General features: G+C 61.7%; 2 protein-coding genes across 9 annotated transcripts; one reads left to right on the top strand and one right to left on the bottom strand.

Annotated features, from left to right (window-relative positions):
* The first annotated feature begins 64 nt into the window (after nt 1-64).
* On the top strand, nt 65-5214 carry CSAD (cysteine sulfinic acid decarboxylase). Of its 8 annotated transcripts, XM_080635536.1 has the most exons (14): nt 65-511; nt 603-729; nt 1370-1460; nt 1831-1937; nt 2018-2133; nt 2464-2543; nt 2627-2681; nt 3101-3217; nt 3305-3369; nt 3443-3524; nt 3976-4175; nt 4269-4320; nt 4752-4841; nt 4931-5214. In XM_080635536.1, the coding sequence occupies exons 1-14, from the start codon at nt 368-370 to the stop codon at nt 5102-5104; spliced, it is 1500 nt and encodes a 499-aa protein (XP_080491662.1). In that variant the 5' UTR covers nt 65-367; the 3' UTR covers nt 5105-5214. The 8 variants fall into 8 exon arrangements, 7 of the variants coding, with proteins under 7 accessions (XP_080491662.1, XP_080491660.1, XP_080491661.1 ...); XM_080635534.1 differs by having other exon boundaries at nt 386-511; nt 1370-1937; XR_013958561.1 differs by lacking the exon at nt 3443-3524 and having other exon boundaries at nt 386-511; nt 1370-1937; nt 3988-4175; nt 4931-4976.
* Nucleotides 5215-7940: 2726 nt separating this feature from the next.
* GLI1 (GLI family zinc finger 1) lies at nt 7941-14878 on the bottom strand (the record flags this gene model as incomplete). The annotated part of the gene is made up of 11 exons (XM_080635414.1): nt 7941-10153; nt 10460-10736; nt 10857-11105; nt 11720-11884; nt 12520-12669; nt 13335-13475; nt 13567-13668; nt 13747-13912; nt 14092-14287; nt 14528-14623; nt 14782-14878. The coding sequence occupies 11 exons, from the start codon at nt 14876-14878 to the stop codon at nt 7941-7943; spliced, it is 3852 nt and encodes a 1283-aa protein (XP_080491540.1).
* Between the last annotated feature and the right edge of the window lie 3271 nt (nt 14879-18149).

Raw genomic sequence — 18149 nt, 5'->3', positions numbered from 1 at the left:
TTGGGGGGGGAGTGTTACCCCGCTTTGACCGCCTCATGGCGACTCTCACTCCATTGCACCCCCCTCTTATTACCCCCCTCATCCTGCCCCTCCCTGTGGCATCAGGGCTCCCCCTTGGGGACACTGGGGACAGGCCCTATGGCGGCCCTGCCATGGGGACGGGGGGTGGCACCACTTGGGGGACCCCCCCTTCACCCCCCCCATTCCTTGGATTCGCCTTTAAGAGCCGCTTCTCGCTGTCCCTGGACTTTGTCCCTTGTCCCTGTGCGAGGCCGTGTCCCCAGGGACTATCCCAGAGCCACCATCCCATCCCGCTGCCGTGACCGCGGGGCTCGGGCCGGGGGGGTGTGGTGACGGTCCAGCACACATGGCTGAAGAGGCCGGGGCCGGTGCCATGGCCGGGCTGGAGCATCCCGGCTGGGACCCGGCGGCGGGCGAGGAATTCCTGCGGGAAGCCCTGCGGGTGCTGCTGGAGGACGCCGTGCGGAAAGGGACGGATGTGACCGAGAAGGTGGGTGGGAGCCCGGGGGGGGGGGAAAGGGGGGAGGCGCCGGGCCGGGCCCCGCGGCCTTCCCGGGCTCGGAAATTGTGGTGTCCCGCAGGTGTGCGAGTGGCGGGAGCCGCCGGAGCTGCGGGACCTGCTGGACCTGGAGCTGCGGAGCCGCGGGGAGCCCCCGGAGCGGCTGCTGCAGCGCTGCCGGGATGTGGTGCGGTACAGCGTCAAAACCGGTGTGTGCCCTGGAACCGGGGGAGAAACAGCGGGAAAGCAGGGGGAAAACAGCGGGGAAACGGTGGGGAAACAGCGGGAAAACGGCGGGAAAACTGGGGGAAAACGGTGGGAAAACAGCGGGAAAACCATACTTCCAGTGCGGCCCCAGTGCTCCCAGTGTGAAATCAATGCTCCCAGTGTGAGCTCAGTGCAGCTTTGACTGCTCCCAGCGTGAACTCAAGTGTTCCCAGTGCAGCCTTGACTGGTTCCAGTACAAACCCAGGGCTCCCAGTACACCCAGTTCAGCCCCAGTGTTCCCAGTGCAGCCTTGTTTGGTCCCAGTGGCGCCCCAGTGCTCCCAGTGCAGCCTCGGCACTCTCAGCTCCATGGGTGCACACGGATCCAGGTTCAGCCTTAACTGCCCCCAGTTCAGCCTCAGCTGCTCCCAGTTCAGCCCCACGTCTCCTTAGATGCTCCCAGTGCAGCCCTATCTGGCCCCAGTTCAAGCTCCATGGCTCCAGGTTCAGCTCTGCCACTCCCCGCAGCTCCATGAGTCACACGGGGCGTCTATGGGTCAGTGGGCGGGTCCATGGGGAAGGGGGGGGTCCCGGGGGGGTCCTGGGGTCCCTTCTGTCACGTTGCCCCCCCTCCCCCCCACAGGTCACCCCCGGTTCTTCAATCAGCTGTTCTCGGGGCTGGACCCACATGCACTGGCCGGGCGGCTGCTCACCGAGGCGCTCAACACCAGCCAGTGCGGGGGGGGCACCACATCGTCATTGGGAGGTCCCCATTGTCCTCGTGGGGGGGTCCCCAAATCCCCTTGGGGGGGTCCTCATCATCCTTATTGGGGGGGGTGTCCTTATCATCCCCATGGAGGGATCCCCATTATCTCCATCATCCCCATCGGGGGGGAAGTATCCATCATTTCCATGGGGGGGTTCCTCACATCCCCATTGGGGGGTCCCCACTTTCCCTATGGGGTTCCCACATCCCCATAGGCAGGGCTCCACATCCCCATCGGGATTCCCCATCTGGAGGGTACCCTCTATCATCCCTATGGGGGGGTTCCCCTCACCGGGAGTGTCCCCAAGAGGGGGTGCGTGTGTGTTTGCCCCCCCCAGGTACACGTTCGAGGTGGCGCCCGTGTTCGTGCTGATGGAGGGGGTGGTCCTGGCCAAGCTCCGGGAGCTCGTGGGCTGGAGCAGTGGTGATGGCATCTTCGCTCCTGGTACCAGCACCAGCACCATATAGGGGGGTGTCCCGGTGCCCCCCCCCCGTGGTGACACCACTGTCCCCATCCCCTGGCAGGAGGCTCCATCTGCAACATGTATGCCATGAATGTGGCACGGTTCCAGCGCTTCCCGGAATGCCGGAGCCTTGGAATGGCAGCGCTGCCGCGCCTGGCGCTCTTCACCTCCTGTGATGTGCGGGCACCCGCGGCATGACCGTCCTGTCGTGGGGGGGGACGACCCACATCTCCACCGGGGGGGTCTCCATCATTCCGATTGTCCCCATCTGGGGGGTTTCCCATCGTCCACATGAAGGACACCCCATTGTCCCCATGGAGGGATCCCACCATCCCCGGGGGGGGGGCCTATGGAGCATCCCCATTGAGGGGTGTTCCATTGTCTCCATTTGGGGGGGCCACATCACCACCGCGGGGGGGTAGGCAGATATCATCCCCATCAAGGGATGCCCCATTGAGGGGGGTCCCCACCATCCGCAGGGATTTGACCCCCCCTCTCCCTGCTCAGAGCCATTACTCCATCCAGAAGGGAGCCGCGTTCCTGGGCATCGGCACTGACAACGTGCGCCTGGTGGCCACCGACGAGAGGTGGGAGCCGGGCTGATCCCGGTGGATCTGCGGCTCCACTGCCCCAGCTCTGCTCCCACCATGGGTCTGTTCCGATCCCGCAGGGGGAAGATGATCCCTGAGGAGCTGGAGAAGGAGATCCAGAAGGCCAAAGCCGAGGTGAAGGAGTGGCGGCCTGGGGTGTTCCCCTGCTCCATCCCAACGTCCCCTGTCCCATCCTGATGTCCCCTGTGCTGTTCCAACATCTCCTGCCCGACCTCAAAATCCACCACCCCATCCTGACACCCCTGTCCCATCCCAACATTCCTGTCCCACCCTGCCATACCCTGCCCTATCCTGACGAACCCTTGTTTCATCCTGATGTCCTGTTCTGTCCTGATGTTCCCTGTCCTGTGTCAACATCCCCTATCCTGTCCCGTATCCCATCCTGATGTCCCCATCCCATCCTGATGTCCGCATCCCATCCTAATACCCTGCCCCATCTCAGTGCCCCATCCTGCCGTCCCCTGCCTCATCCCCTGCCCCATCCCGTGCCCCATCCCATGTTCCATCCTGTGTCCCATCCTGTTGTCCCGCAGGGCGCGGAGCCATTCCTAGTGTGCGCCACATGCGGCACCACGGTGCTGGGCGCCTTCGACCCTCTGGGCGCCATCGCAGACGTGTGCGAGCGCCACGGCCTCTGGCTCCATGTGGATGTGAGCACTGGGAGGGGACACACACACAAATCCCTTTGGAATCCCCCTGTTCCCACTGCTGATCCCTATCTGTGTCCCTGCCCACAGGCAGCGTGGGGCGGCAGCGCTCTGCTCTCCAGCAAGCACCGGCACCTCCTGGCTGGCATTGAGAGGTCAGTGCCACTCCCGGCTCCCAGCACCCCACAATCCCAGGATCCAAACTGGGGGGACCCCCTCTTCCCACAGGGCCCACTCGGTGACCTGGAACCCGCACAAGATGCTGACAGTGGGGCTGCAGTGCTCGGCCTTCCTGCTCCGTGACACCTCTGTGCGTGCCACCACCCCTTCTCCTCCTTTTCCTCCACTGTCCCCTGCCCCATCCCCTGCCGCATCCTGTTGTCCCATCCCAATGTCTCCTGCCCCATCCTGATGCTTCATCTTGACACCCCATACTGATGCCCCATCCCATGTCCCATCCCCATATCCTGCTGCCCCATCCTCACATCCTACTGCCCCATTCCATGTCGCATCCCCTACCCCATTCTACATCCCATCTCCAAATCCTGATGTTCCATCTTCTACCCCATCCCCTTCCTCATCCCATGCCCTGTCCTCTGCCCTGTTCCCTGCCCCATTCCCACATCCTGCTGCCCCATCCCCTGCACTGTCCTGTGCCCTATCCCATGTCCTATCCCATACCCCATCCCACAAAATTGGGGTGTTGCCCCCAGATGCCCCCTAGCCACTACTTTTGGGGTGACCCCTGTGCCCCCCCCCAGGGTCTCCTGCAGCGCTGCCATGGCTCCGGAGCCACGTACCTCTTCCAACGGGATAAGTTCTATGACATGTCCTACGACACCGGGGACAAGAGCCTGCAGTGCGGCCGGCGCGTGGACTGCCTCAAGCTCTGGCTGCTCTGGAAAGCCACAGGCACCCAGGGCCTGGCCCAGCGTGTGGAGCGAGCCTTTGCCTGCTCCCGGTGGGTGCCTGGGGCTGGGAATAGGGGTAGGAATGGGAGGACACAGCCCAAGACCCCTCTGCTCCTTTGACTTCCTGCTCTGCTTCATCCCAGGTACCTGGCAGAGGAGGTGAAGAGGAGGGATGGCTTCAAGCTGGTGATGGAGGTACGGAGCCACAGCAAGGGGAGTTAAATGTGTGTAGCCCCACATAACATCACCCTGCCATGGCCTTGTGGGGAGGTGTGTTCATATGACCCCCCATACACCACCATGCCAGGGCCCTGGGATGGGTTTAATGTGTCCCCCCCCCATTTAACACCCTCCAGCCATAGCCAAGGGGGTGGTTTTAAACCATTCCCTATTTAACATGACCTATCCATTGCCCTGGGGTGGGTTTTAATGTGCCCCCTCCCCAATATCAGTGTTGTAGCCCCAGGAGTGGTTTTTAATGTGCCCTCTACAGCATCACCGAGTGTTGGGAGCAGAAGGAACCTGTCCCAAGCATGGGGGTCCCCAAATGGGCCTTGGGGGGGGGAATGTCATCCCCCCCCAGGGCTCTGTGTGATCTCTTCTCTTTTCCTCTTCCCCCCCTGCAGCCAGAATTCATCAATCTCTGCTTCTGGTTTGTGCCCCCCAGCCTGCGGGGCCGTGAGAGCTGCCCCGACTACTGGTCCAGCCTGGGCAAGGTGGGAGCTGGATCCACCGGGATCCTCGGGGGGGTGATCCCAAACCCCCTCCCCTCCCAACCCCTCTGTGTGTGTGTCCCCCTCCACAGGTGGCCCCCACCATCAAAGAGAGGATGATGAGGAAGGGCTCAATGATGGTGGGGTACCAGCCCCACGGCACCCGAGTCAACTTCTTCCGCCAGATCGTCACCAGCCCTGCGGTCACCAGGGCGGACCTGGACTTCTTCCTGGATGAGATCGAGAGGTTGGGATGGGACCTGTGATCCCCTCCACAGACCCCCCCATCCATGAGGAACAGGAGCAGAGCTCCACATCCCCCCTTCTCCATCCCACCTCCAATTCGAGTTAAAGACACTCTAAAACCTATTGGGATGGGTGGAATAAAACCATTTACTGATCCATTTTGGGGGTGACCCCCTCCAGGAAAGCAAAGGGGGGACTCATTCATCAGTCCTGGAGCAGGTTGAACACATCAGGGTCCATGCTGGTGGGGTGCAGGAAGATGCAGAGCCAGGGGGCCGTGGCCTCAGCCTTGTGGCACCAGCTCCATTTGTGCAGCATCTTGAAGCTCTGGAGGATGAGGCTGTGGGAATGGTCCTCCTGGATCTGCTCTAGGCGGCTCTTCTCCAGCCGCAGGCACATGATCCCAACCTCCTGCCATTCCCTCCCAAACCTCTGCGCTATTCGCATCGGATCCCTCTCCCTTAAGCGATGAGGAGGCGGTGGTGGGATGGGGTGACATCGGGATGCAGCAGGAGCACCCATGAGCTCCTCCTCCTCCATCCCAACGGTGTCATCCTCATCCTGCAGGAGCCGGAAGCGCTGGAGCAGGATGGAGACCTCCTTCCTGGGCCCTTTCACAGCCCCTCATCCGGTGCACAAGGACTGCAAACGCAGCCCTGAGGCCAAAGGAGACAAGAAGCAGGATTTAGCCACACGTGTAACAAGTGACATGATGGAGCGTGCTCCGGAGCTCTGGGCCGCTCCCTGAGACCCCTCAGTGGTCATGGAGCCACTCTGGTCGCTCCAGCAGGGAATGGGCAATTGGCTGCTTCCTGGAGCAAGGAGCAGTGGCAAAGGCTGCTAAAAATGAGGAGCAGGTCAAAGAACAAAGGGAGGAGATGAGCGGCAGCTGGCAACCATGGGGGTGTAGCATGGGGAAGGTAAGGGGGTGAGAAGAGAAAGATGGGGACAGGGAACCTGACAGAGGGGAAGAAAGAAGCAGCAGAGAGCGGCAGCAGAAGTAGGGAGGAGAGGCAGGGCTGAACAACAAGAATAAGGGCAGGAAGGAGGATGGAAACGCAGGAAACCATGAGCAACGAGAGGAAAATACAGGCTGGAGTAAGGACAGAGAAGCCCCGGGCTGCAGGACAGACACGGACTGAGAGAAAACAGTGACAGGGAGCAGAGTGAGACAAAACAAAACAGCAAAAGAAAGAGATGGATGCGTATGAGGCCAAGGAGCTGGGAAAAGAAGAACCAGCGATGGACAAAAGAGGGAGAGGGAGCAGGACATAAGAAGAGGACGAGTGCAGGGGACCAAACCACCACCTGCAGTACCGAGGTTTGACCACAGGATGGCACCACCCGCTCGCTTGCTCGGTACCGCGGAGGCTCCCCAGCGCCGTTCACACCCTCCGGAGGCAGCAGCTCCTTTACTGTGGGGACGGGGCTGATGCTTCCGTGCCCCTTTCCCGTATCCCGGCTCCAACAGTCGCTGCCTCGGCACCAAAAACCATTGCAGGCCTTTGCCTCTGGTGATAGGACAAATGTGCGGCTGTTCGGGCCCTGCTCCCCAAGCACAGAGGCATGTTTGTGGTCAAGATGCTGCTGAGCTGACGACCATAGCTGGCGGTTCCAGCTGTGCTCCAGACCTGCATCCCCTGCCACTGCTGGCACAGTGCCACCGGCATGGCAATCCGCCCTCACTTTGCCACCTATAGGTCCAGAGAGGCACTATGCAGATGGAGGTTCAGGTTCTGGTGTGCTGTCTGCCTTCCTTTAGCTGGTTTATTCCCTTATGGGTTTGACTTATGTAGCCTTACCGTCACCAAGAGGACATTTCCACAGTGCTCCTGCAGGAGGGATGGGGCTCAGAACCATCAAAACCCACCCAGAGACCCCAGAAAAGCCTCAGAGCAGACCCAAATGGCCCTGGGGACCCTGCAACGAGTCCCCGGCACTTGCTGCAGTGCCAAGGGGGTGGCCCCATGACAAAAACCAAAGCCCACAGCAGCCAAGATGAAGGAAAAGGTTCAGATCCAAATGTAGCCCCATAGGCACTGAGACAGGGCCTCCATTGGAATCACTGTTGCTGGACCCCCAGGAGGTTCCTCCCTGCAACCCCTTCAATGGGCATCCCTGTGTGTTTGGATCCCCAGCCCAAAGGCAGGGCAGGAGCAGATCTTGGTCCCAAGGTGAGGGTTAGAGGGAGAGGGGGGCCATAGAGCTCCTGGCACAGGGGTCCAAGCTCGGAGCCCATCTGCAGGGGATAAAGAAGCACACGGCTCACGCTCCCCTGAGAAAGGGTTTAATGGGGAGGGGAGACACTGCTGCCCCTGTCAAAGGGCTGAGGGATGCTGCAGGAGACACACACATATGCACACTATGTACAGAGCAACACAGGCACCCCCAGCTCCCTGCCACCATCCCTGTGCTGGGGAGCTGCCTCCCCTTCTCCCTCCTTGAGCAGGTAGAGGGCAGAGGGCTGGGCTTGCCAAGCAAGGAGTGACCCCAGTCCTGGCAAAGACTGGGATTTAAGGAGTGGACAATGGGAACTCAGGGATGGCGCCTGCCCATGCGGCTGGGAAGGGTGGAACTCTTTGGTTTCGACATTAAGACTGCACAGGGCCACCGTTTCCAAAGGGCCAAGGGAGGCCCAGCATTTCCAGGCACTGGAAATGGAAGCGCTCAGTGAAACCATTCCCTCCCCAGTGCAAGATGCGACCTGAAGCACCCGACCGGGGCCGTGGCTGTGTCTGGGCCTCAGCAATGTCCCCCTCCCCACACATCCACGTTTCAGAAGGGCCCAAACATGTTTGGGGCCCCCCCCATCCCCTGGCTTGCAGATGTGCCCACCTGATGCCCGGTACCTCCTGCTTAAGACAGGGAGTTGAGGAAATGGCTTTCCCCTGCCAGAGTGCTCAGCATGGAGCTCATGTCCCCCACAGCCATGTTGGCACCCCCGGCTGCAGGCAGCAGAGCCCCGGCAGGGCTGGGGGGCCCCGGCAGCAGTGTGGGCAGCTCCGGTTCTTCCACGATGGCAGCAAAGTCAAGGTGCGTGTTCTCCAGGTCCAAGGAGTCCAGGCTGTTGGCCACTTGCTCCCCTGAATCCAAGTAGTGACACGAGCTGCCTTTGAGCTCTTCCATGCTCCCCACATAATGCCCAGGACCCCCACAGCTTGCTCCCTCTTGGCCCAGCAGCTTATGCCCACCTTTGCCCATGTGTGTGCCCTGGGCTGGGTAATAATGCAGGGCATTATTGGGCCCCTCAAGCGTGGGGCGGGCAGGGAGCAGGCGATGCGCGCGCCGGGAGCTGGCTTCCATCGCCTCATAGGAATGGCTTGGCTGGGGCAGGCTCCCTGCATAGTTCAGGCTGTTCGGGTGCCCTTGGGGTTTAGGGCCCCCGGGCGGATGCGGCCCCACCTCAGGGTTGAAGCATGGGGCATGCAGGAGATGCTGGGTCTCTGGCAGACCCTGCGGGTTCTCTGCTTTGGGTTGGTAACCGGAGCACTTGGGGTTAAGGTACAGCGGTGCCTGCATGGTTTGGCACTGCCCGGGCTCAGTGCCCTTGGGCGCTGCTTGGGCTCCCCACATCAGAGCCTGCTGGGCCTGCACGTAGCTCCGGACCATCCCCTCCTTGCTGTGCACGGTGGGGGTCTGGTCTCTTCTCCCGCTTGGGCTCAACATGCCCATGTAACTGATGGGCGCCTGCTCCTCAGGCTGGAAACCTCCGTGCCCTGCGTTCATGGCTTGGCCAAATGATGCCGGAGGCTGCACGTGCCCAGCAAGTCTGGGGTTCTGGCAGGGAGCAAGCGCCGGGGTAGGGGCTGGGTAACGCTGCTCTGATTTGATCTGCAGTCGGTTAAGCCGGTGCCCCCCTGGATACCCATTGTCCTGGCACGAGCTCACAAGCCTGGGTTGCTGCCCGCAAGCACTGGGCAGTTGGTACTCGGTGCTTTCATGGTGAAAGGGGGACCCAGACACGGCACTGACACCGGGCTGCCCCGACCTCATCTCCAGATTGCTTTGGGGATGCTCATCCCACGGCGCTGGCACGGCCCCGGTGCCAGCGTGCATCGTGGTGAAGTGCTGGTTCACCTGGCACTGCGGGAGGGAGAACTCAGGCTGAAGTAAGCCCTCCTCCACGTCCCTGTGCCCTCCTGGGTTCAGCTGCAGACACGCCGCGGGCCGCTGGGTGCTGCCATAGAGGCCTTCACACGGGAGCTCGGCACCCGTCCTACGGCACGGGAAGCTCTCCTCGGGGTAGTCCAAGTACTGCTCCATCCCTCCCAAGCCAGGCTCTGTGCCTGGGCCCTCCCTGCTCACGCTCTCCAGGAAGACGCTCTCACTGATGCTGGGCGGGCGCGGGGAGAAGCCTGGGCGCTGCAGGTTGGCATCGGAGCCCCCCAAGGGCTGCAGAGCGGCTCTGCCCGCTCCCGGCACATTGACGTTACCCACGCTCTTAAAGCGATGCACCCTGGGCACAGCGTGAGCCGTGGCCACGCTCCGCGAAGGGTCGCTGGCCCGGCGCACACCGCTCCGAGGCACCAAGGGATGGGGAGCACCGCCTGCGTAGCCAGGGGGGGCGTTGGAGCTGTGCCTCCGCAGCAACCCATTGGCGAGGAAGCGGGGCTCCGCCGGCCCGGCGCAGTCCCCACCGAAGCTGTTGTGCGCGCCCGTGCCCACCCGCTCCACGCCGGGCAGCGGGGTTGGGGGGGGACCGCCTGTGGCTGCGGCGTATTTGGCCTTGAGCCGATAGCGCTGGGCTGGGGTAAGGCTGCCCACACCCGGCAGCCCCCCGCAGTGGCTGGCGTCGCTGGAGCGTCGGGAGCCATCCGGAGAGATGGGGTCGTAGCCATCGGCTGAGGCTGTCGCGCCGGGCACGGCCCCGGCCTCGCCAGCCGGGTATGGGCCAGCCAGGTACGGGGACACCAGGGACGAGCGCCGGCTCACGGTGTAGGCTGAGCTCACGGTGCTGGTGGCGCTGCTGCGGCGCTCGCTCAGGGCCGTGCCCATCCCTGCTGCTGACAGCGCCGCGATGCGCCGGTGCGAGGCGGCCAACGGCGGCCTGGGCATCCCTGGCATCTCCCCTGGAAAGAAAAGGAGGAGTTGGGACACGGGGCACGTTCCCATGAAGCCACCTCCAGGAGCAGGATGTGGCCTCTTCCATGGTTAGTGCCTGGCTAGGACAGGAGGCAGATTCAGGGGTGGCAATAAAGAGGGGGCAGAAGATCATTTAGCATCAGTGAGGTTGGAAAAGACCTCTAAGATCGAGTCCATAGATGGGAGGTCCACCATTAGTGAAAGGAAGGTGTGGAAACCTCTCTGCCTGAAACCAGGCTTCTCTTGACAAGGGACTGGCCCCGTATCCGAGTGGAAGGGAGCCACAGTCTCACCGGCTCCGGGGATAGATGGCAAATTCAGGCCCTTGGGAGCTGATGGCTTCCTCATCTGCTTCAGTTTGTCAATGCGAAGGTTCTCCAGCTTGTGGAGGGCCATGAGCCCCGAGGTGCCCATGGGCTCGCCGGGCACATCCTCCAGTGTGGACAGGTCCTCGTAGCTGCCACCAGCGTTGCCGGCCATCTCCACCCCACTGTCGTTGTTGGTGGTGCTGCCGAGTGGGGAATGGCCGCTGCTGCACGATGACTGCCCGCCAGGGCTGGGCTGGGGCTTCTGGGGGTACCCAAAGACATCAAGCAAGGAGAAGGGGGGTCAGACACCCACTACACCCAACGCACCCCGCGAGACGGGAGGAGATGACTCCGCTCCCATGCAGACACCCCAGCTCCTTACCAAGGCCAAGTCAGGCACCAAGAGTTTGCCGTCATCCTTTGGGGCTTCAGCGGGGCCATTGGTGTCTTTCTCCTGCTTCATGTCTGGGGGGCCGCTGGGGGTGGGCAGTGCCCGGCCCGGCACCGCATCCCCTCGGTGCTTCTTGGTGACGTGGGCATCGGGGCCGTGCACCGTCTTCACGTGCTTGCGCAGCGAGCTGGGGTCTGTGTAGCGCTTGGTGCAGCCCGGAATCTTGCACACGTAGGGCTTCTGTCAGGGCAGAGGGGAAGGAAGGTGTTAGCTCTGACCGGAGACCCCTGGGCATGAAACAAATACCCCTCCAACTGTCTCAAACAAGCCCAAGAATCGAGGGTAGGGAGGGATCCAAGAGGCTGAGTCCCCTTTAGATGGGGGATGCTGGATGCTACAGCAGGGACTTGGAGGAGGTCACAGGGAGCTGATGGAGAACACAAGGAGTGCTCCTCAGGAGGGGTTAAAGGGATCCAAGAGGCTGAGTCCCCTTTGGATGGGGGATGCTGGATGCTACAGCAGGGACTTGGAGGAGGTCACAGGGAGCTGATGGAGAACACAAGGAGTGCTCCTCAGGAGGGGTTAAAGGGATCCAAGAGGCTGAGTCCCCTTTGGATGGGGGATGCTGGATGCTACAGCAGGGACTTGGAGGAGGTCACAGGGAGCTGATGGAGAACACAAGGAGTGCTCCTCAGGAGGGATTAAAGGGACCCTGGTGGGAATGCAGGTGATGGAGGGAAGGAACAGGGGCCATCTATTACAACATGCAAGGGACACAGGGAGTTTTCAGAGCACAGGACTACTAAGGAGGCACACGGCGAGCCCAAAGGGGTGCAGAAAGCCCAGGTCAGTACCTCATTGGAATGAGTGCGGTTCTGGTGCTTGGCCCGGTCGGAAGCGTTGGAGAAGGCCTTGTTGCAGCCCTCGTGTTCGCACACGTAGGGTTTTTCCCCCGTGTGTGAGCGCAGGTGGGTCTTGAGGTTCTCCAGGCGTGAGTAGGCTTTGTTACAGCCCTCGAACTGTGCGGGCGAGGAGGGTGAGAGGTGCCATGCACCTCGCACAGAGCCTGTGCCGCATCGCCCTGCACAGCACATCTGCCAGCGATGCCATCGCACCTCCCACCCAAAGCACTACACATCTGCCCGTGTCCCCCTTATGGCCATGTCGTGACCCTCACCATGCTCTGCCCAGCTGTGCTGTAGCCAGCCTGCTCTGTACCCCTTTACCTTAGGTGCATTTCTGCTGTGGCACTGATTACACAGGCTCTGGCCTGCCACACAAGAGCTCCACTCCACCATAGAGTCATGGAATGGTTTGGGTTGGAAAGACCTTAAGCTCATCCAGTTCCAACCCCCAGGGACACCTCACACTGAACCAGGTCTCTCAAGGCTCTGTCCATCCTGGCCTTGAACACTGCCAGGGATGGAGCACCCACAACTTCCTTGGGCAACCCAGTCCAGTGCCTCACCACCCTCACAGGGAAGACCTCCTTCCTTATACCCAACCTCATGCACGACCGTGCTCATGTCCCACCTGATCTTCCCCATCCCAAGCCGTTTTCCCCATCAATGCCATAAGTCCCACCGTGCCCTGAGCTGTGCCAAGCGCAAGGCCCAGCTTAGCCGAGGCTTTGCAAGGGCCCTTGCCAGCTCACCGTGCACTTGTGGGGTTTCTCGCCCGTGTGCCGCCGCATGTGCACCACCAACATGTACTGAGCCTTGAAGGGTCTCTGCTCCCGGGAACACGCTGCCCAGTGGCACACGAACTCCTTCTTCTCCCCATGGATGTGTTCGTTGTTGATGTGCTGAGGAGAGAGGGGCATCACTGGTGGCAACCAAAGAGTCAGGCAGATAGAGGTGCCAATAGAATACTATGAGAGAACGGACAGAGAGGGACTGGGGTGGTGGCCGGAGACATCAGGGGATGGGCGAAACCAGGGTGGCTGGATGATATCTACCAGTGGATACAGGAGGTGGTTTGGGGCTATTCTGGGAGGACTGAGAGAAGACACGGGGGTCAAGGTGGTCTGGGGTGTGGTGAAGGGGATATAGAAACATAGAACAGTAGGGTTGGAAAGGACCTTCAGATCATCCAGTTCCAACCTATATTACAACTATATAGGATGATTGTAATGTCTGCAGGGAGACAAAGAGCAAAGGAGGGAGTCCGGATGCATCAGTGGTCCATGAGAGCTGCCACAGGCATAAGGAAGGCTGGACAAGATGTACCCCTCAGGGACATGGTATGGGAGGGTCACAGGGAATTTGCCCACAAGAAGTGAAGGATGCAAATCCCTCCCTTCCTAGGGGCAACTTCCAACATGGTGCAGGTGTGCTGAGTTCTTCACATAGGGAGGGGAGCAGCTCAATATAGGAGAGTAGGAGCTGTGGATGGACAAAGGGGGGATGACACCCAGAAGCCTCAGGGCATCTTCCAGGCCTGTGTGTACCCAGGCAGGACCTAACTCACATGCACGAGCTGCTCCTGCGTGTCAAACTCCTTGGCACAGCCATCCCAGTAGCAATTGGTTTCGTACACAGCCTCAGAGTCTGGTTTCCCATCCTCCTTCTCCAGATCTTCCCGAGCATCCAGCATCCCCAGCAAGGGGTCCTGGGGGAGCACAGTACCCCGAGGTACATGCTCCTGTTACTGAGAGTGGTGCCAGGGGGATGGGGGTGCGATATCAAGGCTTGGGCAGTACCTGGGTGCCTGTGGAAGCTGGACTGGAGATGTCGCCCTCGGATCTCTCCTCTGGGTATTTGACAGCCAAGGGGCTGCTCAGGCTCCACTCCAACTTTAGCTGCTGCCAGGGCAGGGGGAATGCAGTCAGCACCGAGACGCTCACTGGAGCACCGCTGACACGGGCGCAAGCGCCCCTTACCTGGCACTGTTTGAGGGTCCCACGAGCTGGGGTGTGATGCAGGAGCCCTGGGCGGGTGGACAGGGGTTCATGGGAGCTGCATGGTGGTGGTGGTGCTGCGGTGTGGCTGTAAAGGTGGCCTTGGCCCTTCTGCTGAGCCGGTGGACTCTGGTACCCCAGCGATGGGCTGCAAAGAGCGAGAGGGATGAGCAGATGGCACCATCAGAGCGCAGGGATCCCAGGTTCCCTAACCCACCATCCCGCTCCCATCCCACCTTCCCTGGCCCTCACCCCCCACAGCCATTCCCCAAGCTGAGAACTGGCATTCAGGCTCCCAGCCTGACCGGCTGCACGCATGGTGCCCACCTGATGGTGCTGATGGAGAGGTGGCCATAGGAGCCACTGGCAGAGGCACAGCGGGAGTTGATGAAGGCGACGAGGGAGTTGGGTGAGGTGCGGATGACTGTCTGCAGGTCAATGCTGGAGTCCGACAGGGGGGAGATGGACAGGGCCCGCTTCTTGCCCAGCTTGCCTGCAGCACGGGGCGTTGAGAACCGTGAGCCTGGGATGGCAGCAAAGAGGGGGGGTTCTCCTCTCAGTATGGGTCCTAGGAGGCTGAAGAAACCCCCAAGGACACAATCCTGGTGCACTGGAGCCTGAAGGAGTACCATGGCTGTGCCAGTTAGCTTCTGGTTTAGAATGGAATGGGGTATTTCAAATAGAAGGGACTACGATGATCGTCTAGTCCAGATGCCTGACCAATTTGGAGATGTAGAACCCAGTGTCCTCCCAACACACTTACCATCACCACTGCCCAGGTGCTCGGCTCCTGGCACCAACCCATAACCACGGTGACCACCCGTAAGGTTTGACTGATGGCATAAGGGGAAATCGAGTCCTAGCAGGGATGAGGAGAAAGATGGGAAGAGCATAAGGGTGGGTGGCACAAGGGGGAAGGAAGTCCCTTGAGCACCCCTGAACCTAGGCACTGAATCTGAAGCGGGATGCTCCTTGTACCGTGCTCAGGTGCTCAGGATGAGGAGGGATGCAACCGACCTGGTGGTCCCGGGGCCCCTGGAGCTATTCCATGGGGCGGGCGCAGGCAGCAGCGCTCGGCGTAGCCGCTGCCCGGGGGGCTGACGGGGTTGAACATCTCTCGGCGGAGCGTGCCCGGGCTCAGGAGCGCATCGGGTCCTCGCTGCGGGGCTGGAGCCGGCGGGCGCCTAAAGCAGGGGGGATGCGGGTGGGATGCGCGCCCCGCTCCCGCCAGGGGGCGCCGCAGCCCCGCGCCCCGCGTCCGTACCCGCGCCCTGAAAGCCCCCAGCGTGGCCCTGCCCTTGCCCTCTGTGCACCCCCCCAGACCCTGCCCCATTGCCAAGGGGGCACTGCCAAGGTGGGGAGGGAGGGTCGGTGACAGCAGGGAAACGGCGTCACCAGCATCTTGGGGCACAGACGCGATCATCGAGGGGCCCAGGCAGAGGAACCGGGCAAGGGACCATCTGACTCCGCTCTGGGGACCCCCGCACTGCCATAGTGGCCCCTGGCGTTTACTTTCCCCTGCTCCCTCCCGCATGCAGACATCCTGGTGCTCCCCTCCCATCAGGGTGCCTCCCCCTGCCCTAAGGGCTCCCGCTTTGTCCCTGGAGCTGAGGGGCATTCCCCACACTTTGCTGGGTGTTCCTGGAAGGAAGAAGGGGATGGTGCAAGAGGAGATGTCTGTGGGGCGAGGGCGCAGCCCCCACCGCATCCCTCTCCTCCTCTGCTGACGTTGCAGAGACATAAACCACGCAGAGAGCTGCATGCCTCTGGTGGGCTGGGTGAGGACAGGAGGTACAAGCTATGGTGGTTCTGTATCACCACAGCCACCCGTATCCACCACCCTCTCCAAAGCAAGTATGTCTGTCCCCAAGTCCCCAGGCATCTCATGGCATGAGCACAGGGCACTTAACACACCCTCAGCACAAGGACCACGGTACAGACTAAACCATTGCCCAGCTCAAGGCTGCCTCTGATAGCTTGGCACAAGCAGTGACGCTGCTGCAGGGTCACCCATCACACAGGTCCCCGGATACTGACTTCGCAAGGTGCCCTCATGCTTGGTGCTGTACTGCAACAGCAGTGTCCGTTGCAGGAGGGATGGAACACGCACACGTGCACCCGGACACCCGCACTCCAGCACACACACAGGTGTAAAACCTGCGAGCCCTAACTGCCAAGCGTGGATGCTTAGAACCATCCTCGGTCAAAGGGCCCACGCTGGCGGAGCGCTCTGCCCTCCTCAATGGGTCCCTGCAGCATCAGCACGTCCCACCCAGCCCTGCCTTGCCTCTTGGTCCCCACCCTGCCTGCAGGTCAAACCCCTGCCCTGTCCCACCCTCAATCGCAGCCCTGCCCGCAGGGCACTATCGCATCCCTGCCTGCAGGTTCCTGTCCTCTGCCTGGGTCTCTTCCACTGATCTCCAACCAACGGCCGCACCTTCGGGTCCCAGCCTACATCTCCATCCCCATCCCCACCCATGGTCACTGCCCTGCCCCAAGATCCCTGAGGGCTTGCATGAAGGATGGAAGCTCTGGAAGGAGGAACAAGCACCGAGTGGGTGGCACTGGGAACAAGGTCTCCTGTCCCCTCAGCCTCCTCCCTTTGAGAGACCCCGAACAAGGGGTCTGGGGCAGTGGGAGCCCCTCACCCTGCTGGGAACGGTGCTGGGCTGCGTTCGGAGCACGAGGGGGCGAGGGGGGCTGCAATTCTTCCGCATGAGTTGCCCCTTTGAAAGCTCGTCTCGGGGCTTTGTGCGAGTGTCAGCCAGGAAGAATGGGGCAGGGGGGGCAGCAGGGCAGGCAAAGAGGGAGGGAGGGACCCGGGAAGGTGATGTGGTGCTGGGGACAGGCAAGGGGAAGAGGAATGGGACTACAGGGAGGGGGGAGCAGAGGAGGAGCCTCTCACCTGCCCACTGAACCTGGGCCTTGATGCAAAGCCTGGGGAGTAGCTGCAGGGGAAGGCTCCCATCTGCCCCCCCCCCCCCCCCCCCAAATCTAACCAAGCCCCTCACAGAACTCTGTCCTGTTGTGGAGTCTCTGCATGCAGCCATACACGAGTATGCACAGGGATGCATGAACATGCATTTGCACCTATCCAGAGAGCAGCTGGGAGATGATGGGGGGGGTTGGAGACCAGCAAAGCCAAAGCCCCATTGTCTCCCCTGCCCGAGAACCATCACCCGAGCTCCCGCAGTCTGGGCCCATCATCAGCTCCTCACTCAAGTGAGAGCTGCAGTTTGGTACCAGGGACTGTGTGTGCCCATCCCAGCCCAAAGAGGACGGGGCTGCAGCACCAGTGTGATGGGGGGCTCTGCTGTGGGCTCAACTGGTCCCAGCAGCCTCCAGCTCCTGGACTGGGACCTGAGCTCCAGGCAGATGGGCACCATGCGTGGGGCATCTCCTGCTTCCAGGAGCAGGGTTAATTCACCCATCACCTTTGTGATGTCCTTTCTCCCTTGCTAACTGTTAGCTTCGTTTCATGCTATGCCAGGCCTGGCACGTGCTATACTGCACACGTGAGCCCATGTGTACACCCCTGCAGAGTGACCACCACACAAACCCCTGCCTACCCTTAGTCCCTGCCCACCCGGGTCCAAGCGGGATGGTCAGGGTCCCACTGTGCCAAGGCAGCTTCTCCTCCTGAGCCCAGGCAGAAGGGAGGAGTTTGGCAGGGAGACCCAGCCTGCAAGGGCAGTCTGGAGGCAGTGGGTGCAGGGGGGCAGGATGGCAGTGACCCAGCTCTCCCAGGTGCCACACATTTCCCTTGCTCAGCACCAGCATGGTGGGGTGGCGACGCAAGGCAGAAAGAATCAAGGCCCCCCCAAGTCCCATCTACTCCTACCAATGCAAAGGGTCCACAGGGCACGTTGGGGGGCCAGAAAGCATCAAGGCCCCCAAGTCCCAGCAGCCCACCCCAGTGCTAAGGGTCCACAGGGCATGGTGGGGGGGGCAGAAAGCATCAAGACCCCCCCAAGTCCAGTCTACTCCCCCAGTGTAAAGGGTCCACAGGGGATGGGGGGGCAGAAAGCATCAAAGCCCCCCCCAGGTCCCAGCAGCTCCCCTCAATGCAAAGCATCCACAGGGGCTCCCCGGACCCCATCGCGCCCCTTTAGCAGGGGAAGCAGGAGGGGGCCGGCGGCGCGGGGAGCCAATGGGAGCGGGCCCGCGGCTCGCCCACCGCGGCGCTGCCTCCCCCGCCCGCCGCACAGCGCCGCGGCCCACCCAAGTCGCAGCCTATGGGCATGAATGCGAGAGCCGGGCGCAGCCGGGATGGAGGGAATCTTCCCTCGGCCTCCTCCTGCCAAGAAACTCAAACTGAAGCGCATTCCTCCTCCCCTCTGCCAAGAAAACAAGGAGCGCAGCCAGCGCCGGCTGCAGTCGGAGCG

The sequence above is a fragment of the Psittacula echo genome (genome assembly GCF_963264785.1).
Source record: "Psittacula echo genome assembly, chromosome: 27".
Classification (NCBI taxonomy): domain Eukaryota; kingdom Metazoa; phylum Chordata; class Aves; order Psittaciformes; family Psittacidae; genus Psittacula; species Psittacula echo.
This window is presented reverse-complemented; position numbering and strand designations above follow the sequence as displayed.

Excerpts from the sequence above, each read along its gene's own strand:
- CSAD (XM_080635534.1), top strand. The coding sequence starts at position 703 with ATGTGGTGCGGTACAGCGTCAAAACCG. Across the intron at positions 2,682-3,100 it reads TCCAGAAGGCCAAAGCCGAG|GGCGCGGAGCCATTCCTAGT; the intron begins GTGAAGGAGTGG and ends GTTGTCCCGCAG. Across the intron at positions 3,370-3,442 it reads CTCCTGGCTGGCATTGAGAG|GGCCCACTCGGTGACCTGGA; the intron begins GTCAGTGCCACT and ends CTCTTCCCACAG.